The 13,126-nt window shown below is 37.5% G+C and overlaps 1 protein-coding gene across 1 annotated transcript in view; it reads left to right on the top strand.

Moving 5' to 3' along the window:
• The window catches only part of LOC110109976 (protein root UVB sensitive 6), a 42,894-nt gene extending 30,666 nt beyond the window's left edge, over positions 1–12,228 (top strand). Inside the window, exons 4-13 of the mRNA XM_020841233.2 lie at positions 2,098–2,169; positions 2,265–2,375; positions 2,481–2,600; positions 8,752–8,853; positions 8,945–9,017; positions 10,429–10,512; positions 10,593–10,657; positions 10,848–10,949; positions 11,022–11,261; positions 11,939–12,228. Coding sequence (XP_020696892.1) covers positions 2,098–2,169; positions 2,265–2,375; positions 2,481–2,600; positions 8,752–8,853; positions 8,945–9,017; positions 10,429–10,512; positions 10,593–10,657; positions 10,848–10,949; positions 11,022–11,261; positions 11,939–12,007 — 1,038 coding nt within the window. The 3' untranslated portion in view covers positions 12,008–12,228. The remainder of the gene's footprint in view (positions 1–2,097; positions 2,170–2,264; positions 2,376–2,480; positions 2,601–8,751; positions 8,854–8,944; positions 9,018–10,428; positions 10,513–10,592; positions 10,658–10,847; positions 10,950–11,021; positions 11,262–11,938) is intronic.
• The last annotated feature ends 898 nt before the right edge of the window (positions 12,229–13,126 follow it).

The raw sequence follows: 13,126 nt of genomic DNA, 5'->3' as shown, positions 1-13,126 counted from the left end.
ACAAAAATATAAAACCCTAAAAAATTCTCCAAGAAAATCATAAAAGAGGGAAGTTTCTTGCAATATACACTTACCTCTCTCTTTCCTAGGCCTCCCCGACGTTTTTCCAAAAGGAGCTCGCCGGAAACCCGCCGCAGCGGCCTTCGTGCGTTTCCCGTCGCCTCTCCCCCCTCTCCCGTCCGCTTCTCTCCCTCGGCCGAAAAAAGAACAAGGGACGAATAATCGGTCCCTTAGCATGTGAGAGTTTTAGAAAAATTAGTGCCAATTACGCATGTGCCCTTAACTCTAACTTTTCTTTAAGACTTAAGGGCAAATGGGTAGAAAGGTAAAGTTTACTTAACCTTCTTCGACATTTATCTCCAAACCGAGCGAATTAAATATAAGTTCTTATTACCCTTTCGCTCGAAATTTCGAGAGAATCTAACGAAATTATTTCGTCGAATGTCCGACGACGTCGAAATTTCACTTAAGTTCGTCGCCGACGCATCATATGTCGTGCGACGACTCAAATGACGAATTCGGGTTGTTACACCGAGGGGGTGGCACAAAGACTAAAAAGTTCACTAAACGATTGTCTAACAGCTGCCTGGAACGTAGAGGACAGCAGTTTACTCAAGGTGTCAGTTGCTATAGACACTTTAGAAACCTTACAAAACAAAATGATCTCTCTCCTGTTGCTATAAAGGGGATCTGTACAATGATATTGACAATGCTTATCTAATATCCTTTTTCTCTTAAGCCCTTTATGGCTTTGGATGAAGTGACTGTTTTCATGCTTTCCATTTCTCTAAGAAGCAGTCTACCTCAAAGCCTTAAACTGTTTATGTTGGTCAGAAGCAGGGTTTTCTACAGCCCTGGAAATAGTGAACATTGAATGTGCCCCCTCTGGATTAAAGTTTCACCCTCAAATTAGGAATTAGCCATCTAATCCCGACCTAGTGCGCATGAGTACAATATTATGTAGAAATCATCTTTTGGATGACGTGTTAAATAATCAGTCACATTCACGAAGATTGGAATGTTACTGAGAAAGTTTAATGCATGCCCCAGTAATGATTTCCTTTGTCCATTCTTAGGACTTCCTGCACAATGAATATTCATTACCAATCTGCCCAATAAAATAAAATTTTCCTCCATAGATCTGTCCATGCCTCTTTTGAAACTATCTGAAGACTGCTTTATAATGAAAGGTTATGCTTTATCAAGATTTTGGTTAATATCAATGCAGTCTTTCACATATTTTACTTACTTTTTAAGATCATAAAATTTATGCAAGGCTACTCGTGAGAAGTGTTTGCTGTAAGCTGCTGTACAAGTTAAAATCTTATTTGTTGGAATGATTGACACTATCACCTTAAATATGGACATTTGCATTTTGGGGATCATTTTCAGGAGGTGATTTTTGAAAGTTTCTACGCGGCTCATTTAATTTGCCATGGAATTATGCACAAATCCTTCTAAAAAGTTGGGTAGACCCTACATGCGTCAACATTTTCTAGCTTAGCATGTCTAATGCATAAATTGAGCTCAGTTAACAGAATTGGATTGATTAATGTCTTTGTTTCGTGAAAGCTTTTTGACTAGTCTTTTATGCTCAGCAGAGTCATTAGTCTTGTACCAACCATCTAGGGTTGACTTTGTGACTAGCTTGTTAGGTTGCATCAAAGAAACCTTTTTTTTTTAATGGTACACAAGTTAGAAAGTCAGGAAGAATCATATGTTTGAACTCAAATAGGATTAGTGGGCGTATTCCATAACAGCCATCTTATTGAATAAAGATGCATTTCTAGCTTTATGCCATTGCAAAGTTTCTTTAAAAAATTGACAATTTTGTGCTTGTTGGGCAACCGTGCCAACATCCATCTTTGGGGCTTCATTTTGGCTTGCCTTTTTTTGCTATCACTGCTGTTCTCTCAGAGTAAAGTAGTATTGTGAGTATATTATGAGGATCCTAAGGTAAGTTATTCATATTCCAGGCCCTCTGATATTGGAATGTCTTGCCATATTCATTTTATATTTTATTCGTCTTCTAAATAGATCTGTTGCTGCTGGCGAACTATTCTTCTGATATTCTTAGTTGAAAAATCTATAATGTAGGATGGAGCTGGGCGTGTTGGTAAAATGCTTTACTCCAGGCAAGGGAAGAAATTTGACTATGATCTGAAGCAGGTAAAATTCCCGTGAAGCAACTTTCTTCACATTTAAATAACCCTATTCCTTTTGTAAATTATGTTACTGAAAAACAAAAAATGGATCTTTGGCAGCTTCGGTTTGCAGGTGATCTTTTGTTGGAGTTGGGTGCGGGGCTTGAGCTAGCAACTTCTACAGTTCCACATCTTTTCCTACCGTTGGCCTGTATGGCTAATGTGGCAAAGGTCATACTTATTTCCTTTTTCAGCTTATTTTATGGGAGTATTTCTCCTGAAAATATATAAACTTTAATCTTATAAAGTGCTTCCTTGGAATCCTTCAACATGCAGAATGTTGGTACTGTCACATCGACATCTACTCGAACACCAATTTACAAAGCCTATGCTAAAGGAGAGAATATTGGGGATGTCACTGCCAAAGGAGAATGTGTTGGCAATATTGCTGATCTGGTATGATTTTTGGACTTTTGTCATCATATGATTTCTAGAATGTTATGGAGTAGTTCATATGCAATGCAACCATAACGATCTTAAAATAGGAAGATTTTTATACTTATTGATAATGCTCATGATTTATTTAATATGGTTGTATAATCACTTTCCTTCAAACCCCCTCCCCCCTCTCCTGCCTAAGTTATGTCTTATGCTAAGCTTTTGTATTGGATTTCTCTAGATTCATTATTCTGTTATTATTGATTAAAGAACACTTGGCAATTAAGCTTTTACTTGTGAAATCACTTTTCTTTTGTGATTGATTGCTTAATTTGGATTAAACAAAGGCACTATGGTCCATTGTCATCATTATCCTCATCCTAATAACTATATGAGGTTAGCTTTACAAATTCTCTTCCATTCATTTATGTTGAATGTGATAGGAAACACCTATAGATCTCAAGTATTTCCTATCAATCTTCGGAATACATTGAGAAATCTCCACATAAATCCACACAAAATCATGAAAAAGTAGATAATTTGTATTATTTGATGAAAGGGAAATGGAAAATACCAAGATACAATTGATCCTCTATTCGAGAGGAGGATCTTTCTCTCCCAAATATCTAGACGCCTCTAGAGCCAAAGAGAAAACCTAAATCTAAGATATTTCAAATTTCAGCCAAATTCAAGATGCCCTAACCCTAGGAAAAGCAACTATTTAATGCATATAATTCAAAAGGAAATCTCTAAATAGTCTCTACATTCAAATTTCCCTCCTAAATCCCTCCAAAATCCTTCCAAAATAGCTCACACATGACTGAGCGTGTAATTGGTGCATACAGGAGGCGAAAAAATTTGCCTATGTTCGCGTAAGCTAATCCCGTCGAACCGGCTGAACCGGTCTAACAATACTTCCCTTCCAAAGATCCACCTTGTTCGCAAGGTGCAAAGACAACACCCTCCATTCACTCATCATAACAAACGGTAAGAACCTGAAGAGCCCGGTCCTTACACCTGTGCCCCGGCGTATATCTCTCGTCACATCTGAAACAGAGCCCCTTCGCTCTTTTCTCTTGTAATTTCATTTCTATGAGCTTCTTGAAGTTGTCCTCATGTCTTACTCCTGCAGTCTTCTCCTTCGAAGTCTCCTGAAAAATATTTGGTGTCGGCTCCTTGGGTGCCAGAAAGGTGGTGGTCCTCATGTTTGGACCTCTTGAGCTGCTCTCATCTCTCTATCCAGGTGCCTCTGATCTTCCACCAATTGAGCTAGCTCCATAGCCTCTCCCAAGTCACGAGGCCTTGTTACTCTAATAGATTCCCGAATCTCTGGTGTCAGTCCTTTCATGAAATTACCCTCTAGCACTATCTCAGGAAGGCTGTCCAATCGGCTAGCAAGGTCTCAAATATCTTCCGGTACTCCGTTACTGAACCCTCCCGTGTCAAGGCGAATAATTGCTCGTAGAAGTTTCCTCCCCTGCTAGTTCGGAATCGTTCTACCAAACAATCCTTGAATTCACTCCAACTCCGAATGGGTCCCCTCATGTCCCGCCATTGATACTATGCTAATGCATTTCCTTATAAGCACAGTCCTATCAATTTCTCCTCATCTGTCAACCCGTTGACTGCAAAAAGTATCACTCCACCTTGCAGATCCACCCATGTGCATCCTCGTCCTCAAAGATGAGCATCTTCAACTTTCTCACCTTTGGGTCACCTCTGTTTCCCTTGAATCCTCCATAGCCCCCCATTCCTCGAAGAGGAGGTGCCTCCCCAATTAGGGGTGTCAATTTCGGGTCACAGGTCGGGTTCGGGTCGAACCCAAAACTGACCTGGCACTATTTGGGTTCGGGTCGACCCGACCCATTTTTGCGAACGGGTTGATTTTCTGGACCCGACCCGACTCGCTTTTGGTTCGGGTCAACCCGACCCGACTTGTGGACACGGCAACAGTGGAAGCCAGCTAAAGCGGTCGGCGACTGACTTGGGATGCGCTCGACACAGAACTCGAGCGGGACGCGAGTCACGCGATGCGACATTGGACCCGACGCGACATTGGCCTCGGGACGTTACGCGACGCGGTTGGGTAGCCAGGGCAGGCGGGCGTAGGGCAAAATGGGGCAGCCGGGGCAGCCAGAGTAGACGTGGCGGTGAGGAAGGCAGACAATCTCGGGCAGAGCCAGCCAGAACGGGCAGACGAGTTTTTGGGTCATTCCGGATCATTCCCGGGTTCCCGGGTCAACCTGAACCTGACCCGCTTTGGGTTATGGTCAACCCAAACCTGAAATTTTGGGGTCAGGTTTTGGTCATCCCTCTCTAGTCTTATCAACAAGAAGAATATCATCAGCAAAAAAACATACACCAAGGTACATCCTCTTGCAAATGTCTGGCGAGAACATCCATGACTAAAGCAAAAATATATGGGCTTAAGGCAGATCCTTGATGTAATCCAACCGAAATAGGAAAATACTTGGTCAAACCACCTTGTGTTTGAACACAAGTAATAGCTCATGCATACATATCTTTAATGATTTGAATATAAGCATTATTAACTCCTTTCTTTTCAAGAACTCTCCATGCCACTTCTCTTGGTACTTTATCATATGCTTTTTCTAAATCAATAAATATCATATGTAGATCCTCATTATTTTCTCTATATTTCTCCATCAAACCTCTTAATAAATGTATGGCTTCCATAGTCGACCTACCCGGCATGAATCCAAATTGATTTTGAGAAACATTAGTATCACACCGCAACCTATGCTCCATAACTCGCTCCCATAGTTTTAACATATGACACATTCTTCCAAATTGATTTGGGTAGAAATGACATTCTTTTATTAGATTTAAATGAGAATTTGACTCTTAATAGGACACAATAGAGAAAAATGATTCATGTAGGCGACCCCACGTGATGGGATAAAGGCTTGATGTTGTTGTTTGTACTCTCCAACTCAAGAAGTGTATAAATATTATTCTTCAACCAACAAAAGATTTAACACCTCCATGAGTGTCTCTTTCTTTGAACATGCGCCATATCCCAAATCTCATGTTAGGGGGAGAGCATGAATGTACATCAAGTTTGAGAGTTCTTTTTTGAGTATGTGGCCATTGCCCACTCAAAGTCACCAGGTTCTTCTCAACCCGTGCTAATGCCTAAACAAAGATCGTACGCAAGACTTGTCCACACCGTGCATGTTCAATGATCAGTTTAGCCCACAAATATTTCTTCTCTTGTGCCTGCTTAATCTTTGGCTCAACAACTTGCTAATGAGAATTTTCAAGTCTATATCATGAGGCAAAGACAAGAGTTAGAGTGTAGATCACAACCAACATGTGGCTAAGATATTGACTTGATTTCAAGTCCACCTGAAGAAAACATAGGCATGGATGAGGCTGGAGAGGTGCCAATTCCCAACATTGATGACTCTATCATGCCAATTGCATTAAGGAAGGGTGTTAGGAGATGTACAGATCATCCAATTGAGAATTATGTTACTTTTGAAGGGTTGTCACCATCTCACAGAGCATTTTCTACTTCTCTTTATGATATTCAGGTTCCTAGCATAATACAAGAGGCATTATAAAATTCAGAGTGGAAGAAGGTAGTACTAGATGAGATTGATGCACTTGAGAAGAGTGTAATATGGACTATTACTGATTTGTTAGCTGGGAAAAGGCTTGTGAGGCGCAAGTGGATTTTCAATATAAAGTACAAAGCATATGAATTAGTTGAGAGATTCAAGGCTCGATTGTAGCTAGAGGATTTGCACAATCCTATGGGATAAACTATCAAGAAACTTTTGCTTCTGTCATGATTTAAAATTGCGCAATATGAGGCTCGCCTTTGCGCAATTCCATTAAAAAATGCCTCGATGCTTACGCCTTGAGTTTTTTTTATGAGGCTTGCGCCTCAACTTGGTTGAGTCCCGCCTCGCCTCACTGGCATGAGGCTTACGCCTCATGTTATATATATTAGAACTTGCATAAATCTTGAAGTAAATGCCCGATATTGGACTCTATAGGAGAGGAGGAAGGGGAGAGAGTAGTTCATCATAATGATGATTCAAATGAAGAACCCCTTAGTGACGATAGTGCTGATGACTTATGAGTTCTTATGTGATATGTCATTACTATTTATTTTTGGAAATTGGAATTATATGTTAATGAAAAGAATATTGGGATTTGGGAAAGATAGAATTTTGAGTTGAACTATATTTCATGTTGTCTTATTATTGGGGTATTTTGATTTCACTTCATATCTTATGCTTTTTTATGTTTTATATTATCCACTCATTAGTATATAAAAATTTATCATTTTATGTTTACGCAATCTTTTGATTTTGAGGCTTACGCCTCAAAACGCCTTGAGGCTTACGGCTCGCCTCACGAATGAAAAACGTCTCAATACCCCAATACACAATTTTAAACAATTCTTCTGTCACAAAGCTTAACACTATTAGAATTTTTCTCTCATTGACTTTCAACTAAGATTGATACTTGTAACATGTTAACATAAAAAATATCTTTTTAAATGGTGACCTAAAGAGAAAGTTTACATGGAAATCCTACCTGGTTTAAAAAAAAAATATGGCAAAGAATCAGGTTTGCAAACTCAAGTAGTCCTTTTACGACTTTAAACAATGTCCTCAAGCCTTGTTTGATAGATTCACAAAGGCTATTTTGAAGCTAAGCTCATACATGGTCAAGTTAATCATACTCTGTTTGTCAAGAAATCTCATGCTGAGAAAAGTATTATATTTATAGTCTATATCGTTGATATTATTTTTTCTTGAAATGATGCGTGAATGAATTACAAAATTTAAAGAAGTATTTGTCAAAAGAGTTTGAAGTTTAAGATATTAGAAATCTTAAATATTTCTTTGGAATAGAAGTGGCTAGATTAAGAAAGGGCATTGTTATTTCTCAAAGGAAATATATCTAGATCTTCTTAAGAAGATTCTTAAGAAGATCGGTATGCTTCGATACGAACCTGTTGATACTCCTGTGGATAGTCAGAATAAACATGACACCAAGAAAAAAAGTACATCTATGGATAGTGGGAGATATGTGAGACTTGTTGGATGTTTGATCTATCTTTCACACACTCATGTATTGGTTTTGCAGTAAGTATTGTTAGTCAATTAATGCATAGTCCTACAAAGAAACACATGAAAACCGTCTACAGAATTCTTAGGTACTTGAAGATGACATCAGGGAAAGGCCTATTCTTAAAAAAATAGAGAATTGTGACACTGAAGTGTAATCATATGCATATTGTGCAAGAAACATCATTGATAGATGGTTAACTTTTGGGTAATATTCTTTTGTCTAGGGTAATCTTGTTACCTGGAGGAGTAAGAAGCAATCAATGATAGCTAGAAGTGGTGTAGAAGCTAGGTCCAAAGAACTGGCATAGTTAATTTGTGAAGGGATTTGGATAAAAAGGTTCTTAGTGAATTGGGACAAATGAGTTTATCTCCTGGTGTGTGATAATCAGACAGTTATCAACATAGCTAAGAATCCCATGCATCATGACAAGACTAAACACATTGAAATTGACAGACACTTCATCACAAAGAAGATGACTAGTGAGAGTGTTAAATTGAAATATATCTCTACCAAGCTACAAACTACAAACATCCTCACCAAAGCTCTACATAGTCCTAACTTTGAAGACTTAATTATGTTTTCTAAATTTAAGAAAAGAATCAGGCTAGTTAGTTATTTCTTTTATTAGACATTTTTTTAATGTGTGTGTGTGTATAGATGTAGTACCCTTTTTTTAACAAGAATTGTCTATTAAGAAATTCTTCAAAATGATTTTCAAGGGATGAACAAATAGAAAATAAGGATTTATAATGCCGTCCCCATATCATTAAAATAAAGCTAATGGTTATGGTGATTCCTATCCACGAGCAATGAAATGGGCCCTATGCCCATTTCAATGGCTCCACTTGTTAAGTTTGTAGGTGTAAACGTAAGAATGCATTTATGAATGGTAAGTGTATGCAAAGAATCTTTGGAGAAATTGATAAAACTATTATGTTTACATTATTTTGGACTAATCTTTCCACACAAACTTTATGAATTTCTGATTTTTTTTAATATTACAAATATACTGTTTAATTATCATCATTTTGTTAATCTTGATCCATGGGATTTGCAGTTGGGGACAGGTCTGAGTATCTTGGTTTCGAAAAGTAATCCATCATTGGTTGCTTCATTTGCTTTCCTTTCGTGTGGTTATCTTCTCAGTTCATACCAAGAGGTAAACTCTTTGAAAGTTAATTTTTTCTTAGTTCGTTCTTATTGCTTCAGATTAATTGTCCTCAGTATGTATCTTTTCTGTCTAATACCAGGTGAAATCTGTTGTTCTGCACACAATGAATCGGGCCAGATTTGCTGTGGCAGTGAACTCTTTCCTCAAGACAGGTATTTGAGGTCTTTATGATGCAGAATAAGGGATATAAGTGTCATGTTTTGAATTTGCTTCATAGTTACTCTCAGTCTTTCTATCTTGACTCAGCTAAACTTCTATTAACATGGTCATATCATTTGACTCTTCATTCAATTATAAAAAAGATTAAAAAAAGAAAAAATCCTCAATAATGGTAGAAGTGGTCAAAACTAAGATCCATAAACCACATGAACCACTTTATTCTCTTAGAACCTTTGACATTGATACCGCTTCATAGAAGCTCAGAACCAAAGATTTATAAAATTTAAGCTTGATGCACTAGTTGTTAAACCCATTTTTTACTCAAAAGCCTAAGCTTGGGTGATGGTCAACTTTTTGATATTTTAATGACATAATTGGTTTTAACTATTTGATGTGAGATTAAACCTAATATTTTTACATTTCTTACATATAATATGAAGATAATTGTACCAAATGAGTTGTTTATAATGTGGAAAAGTGTCATAAATATTGAATTATTTTGTCATTTATAAGGAGGCTATGAGTATTTCTTGTAAACTTCATGTCTTATTCCTAAAATTTTCTAACTTTGTGGGTGATTTGGGATGATGAAAAAAATGTTGGAGAATTTAAAGATGATCAAGAGTTCAGGAGAATGAGGAAGGAGATGGTCATCAGTAAAAGACATTTTATATGGAATGATGTGAAAAGAGTTGGCTTGAATTCGTCGAGGTTCTTTATCTGTGTAACATGTATGAGAAATTAATGGTATTTGTCTCTTTCTAGTATTTGCGTATTTATTAAGTGATTAACCATGAAAGCTTGTTTTATATGAAAAAAATGTTTAAAAAATTATCATTTTGTGCGGGCATCATCTCCATGACTTGACAAACATATGAGCTGGCTTGTGGAGCACCTCGTATTTCTATATAAGATTACTATAATTTTATTTCATACTTCACAACTTAAGCACAACTTCAGCATAGTTGTACCAAATGAAGCCTAAGTTTGTAACGTGAAAATCTTATAAAAAAACATATTTTTTCAATAACAAGGATGGATGTAGGTGTCTGAAAGCCATTCCTTATTTCAAAAAATTTCTCTTTTTTTGGGGTGAATTATGATTCTAGCAGTTTTGGAGAATTTAAAGGTGGGTTAAGAGTTTGGAAGGGATGAAGAGGGATATGGCCGTATTTAAAGACATTCTATATGGAAATCTGTGAAAATGGATGAGTTGAATCTAACAAGGTTCTTTAGTGAGTGGAGCTTGTATGAGCCACCAATGACATCATTCTCTTCCTATCATTGGCATACTTACTAACGGGATCTTAATAACCCAAATTAACAGCAGGCGGTACCCTTTTCTTTTAGTTCATGAATTTGATTTTCTTATGAGCGTTATTGTTTTTTCATCCTGTTTTGTAGGGAGTGTTCCTTCATTGAAGGAAGGCAACGCCAAAGAAAATATATTCAGTTTTCCTTGGTCAAAACAAACATCTGTGGTCCTAGGTATCTACCTGTATTACCACATTCTTTTATTTTGCATGATTATGTTAGATCACTCCAAAATCTTTACCATCTCCGTTTAGGATCTAGATTTGGAGAAGCTTTTCAAGATCCATCAGCATTTCTTGCCATAGAGTCATTGTTTGAGGTATTGTTTTAATATTTATGAAGCTTTACGTTGGTCATTGTGAGTTCCATAATGTAATGATACTCCCCTGAATGTTGTTATATGTGCTCCCTTGTTGTGATCTTGGGCTCATCAATCCGTTGGATATTGTTATTCTGTCATTTTTGAAAGTTGCATATTTGTCACTTATTGCAATTTTCATCGCCCACAGAAAGAAAGGTATATAGTGACATATAATCCTTCAAAGGGTAACATTTATGCTCTACTCAAGGATAAAGCAAAGTCAGATGACATATTGAAGGCAGCATTCCATGTAGGTATTCCTTTCCATCAGTCAAATAAGGAAATGAACGTTGTGCTGGCTATTAACTCCCTGCTTTTGCAGGCTCATGTGCTTCTGCATTTACTTAATTCGTCAAATGTGAAGCAGTCTTCAAGGAATCTCACACATCATTCTCAATCATCTATGAACAATAGCCTATCGAATCATTCTCAATCATCCCTAAACATTAGCTTGTCGAATCATTTACTTCCTACAGCTATCGATATCGAAGCTCAGGTTGCTGAGTCCTGCAAAGCAGTCTCATGCTTTTATGAAGATTTCAAGAGAAAAGCTGCAGATGAGGTGATCTTTTTGCCTTTTTTTTTTTTGTGTTTCCGAGTATTTTTGTGCAGCCTATTTCTTCGTATGTAGATTCTATTCACTTGTGGGCTCCGAAAATTCGGCCTCGGCCTCCCCTCGCTCTTTTTTATTCAGAGAGGGAGTTTTAACGAACTAAGTTCCGGGGTAAATTTTGGAAGGCAGATGGGTTTGTAGATAAGACACTACCCAAGAAATTTTTTTTTTTGCCTTGAAGTTGGCTCAACCCTATTTGTTCATATCCTTGATCATTATATGCTTCGCAGATATGTCGGGGGTCCAAGGGGGCAGCTCCCCCTGGCGGGTTTAACCTGGTATTTCTTTTTGTATTTGATTCTTCGTTTCCTAACAATAACACATCTACACAATGTGTTGATTATGCTGGGGACAATTGCCTAAAGACCATGATATTTTAAAACTTTTAGGGGGGAAATTGCCTAAAAACTTGTGTAATAAAGACTAAAAAATATATTGAGGGGGACAGATTATCTAAAGAATCATATAATAATTTTTTTTTTAATTTTTTTAGAGGGGACAATTGTCCCCCATGGGCATAAGGTGGATCCGCTCATGACCTATTAGACTGCACTTCGAAGATTGTTTGTTGGTTGTCCGGTGATGAATCTGAATTTTATTTTCTAATTCATGTTTTTTTTTTGTAGGGATGGATTATGTCAGAGTCATTGATTAACCCTGGTCGAGCTCGCCTTTGTGCCATGGACCAGCATTGATTTGCTTACTCGTTATATTTTACATTGCCTTGCTCTCTTCCTCGGAAGTTCACCATTCTGGCAAATCAATGATTGCGAGCGCAGTTCATCCCAGACCAGGAAGTGATCTTCAAGATGCAGCACACCCTTCTTTTCTGGAATTGCACTGTGCCTTCTTCTCTGACCTCTTGCTTGTTCTTTTACCTTATAATCAATTCAAGTCAATATTCTTTCCACATATTAATCTTAGTTGTAGGCTTCGTTTGGGACGATTTTTTTATTGCTTATTGAAGCAATTTTTTAATATAAAAATTTAAATTTTTTATACTAGAAAGTTGTTTCAAGAAACAGTAAAAAACTCTCTAACGAAGCAGTAATCTTCCACTACAACCTAACCAGTTTTTGAATCTTTGACATCTTCAGCCAAACCCTGTATTCCCCTTAGGTTTAGGTTTTCCTGTTAACTATTCCTTTCCACGACGCGCATTTCTTCTTCTACTCCACCTGATTGCAGAGGTATATATCTTTTTTCTACGAGTTTCATATGCATATATTTTTCAGTTAATCAAGAAGCCTCGCAAGTGCAGAAGATTGTTTTTATATGGGCAATCTGCAGGCCTGCACATCTGCAGATTTCTTTCAATAATTCGTCAAACCAGAGCTGTGTTGTGACGGTTTGAGGTTGTTCATGTTTCTGAATTCTTTGCTTTTCGCACTATTTAGTTATCATGTTTGCTCTGTTAATTTGAATTTCTGTTGGTTTACCTGAATAAAACTGTGTACTTTCTTTCCATTTGTTTACTCATTATTTTCTAATATTTCATTTTAAACTGCAAGAAATTTATTGTTTACTGTAATGACAATGCTGAATTCTTATTCTAGTTCATCTATAAATCTGAATGTCAGCTGTAGGGGTGTTAACTTATGACCCGGCTCAAAAAATTCGATTTCAGGTTGATCCGTTTAACAAATGGGTTGGGTTGGGTTTTAATTCTTGACTTGTTTGAAAAGTTGGGTCTATCCAGGTCAGCTCGCTAACCCATAAATGACTTGAAAATGACCCGCGTCCCTGCCCACACCCTTGCCCGCATTGCTTCCGGACTGGTAGACCTATGCGCCCGTAAGCCCCTTAAAGTGTTG

This window comes from Dendrobium catenatum, unplaced genomic scaffold (genome assembly GCF_001605985.2).
Source record: "Dendrobium catenatum unplaced genomic scaffold, ASM160598v2 fragScaff_scaffold_1468, whole genome shotgun sequence".
NCBI classification, from domain to species: domain Eukaryota; kingdom Viridiplantae; phylum Streptophyta; class Magnoliopsida; order Asparagales; family Orchidaceae; genus Dendrobium; species Dendrobium catenatum.
This window is presented reverse-complemented; position numbering and strand designations above follow the sequence as displayed.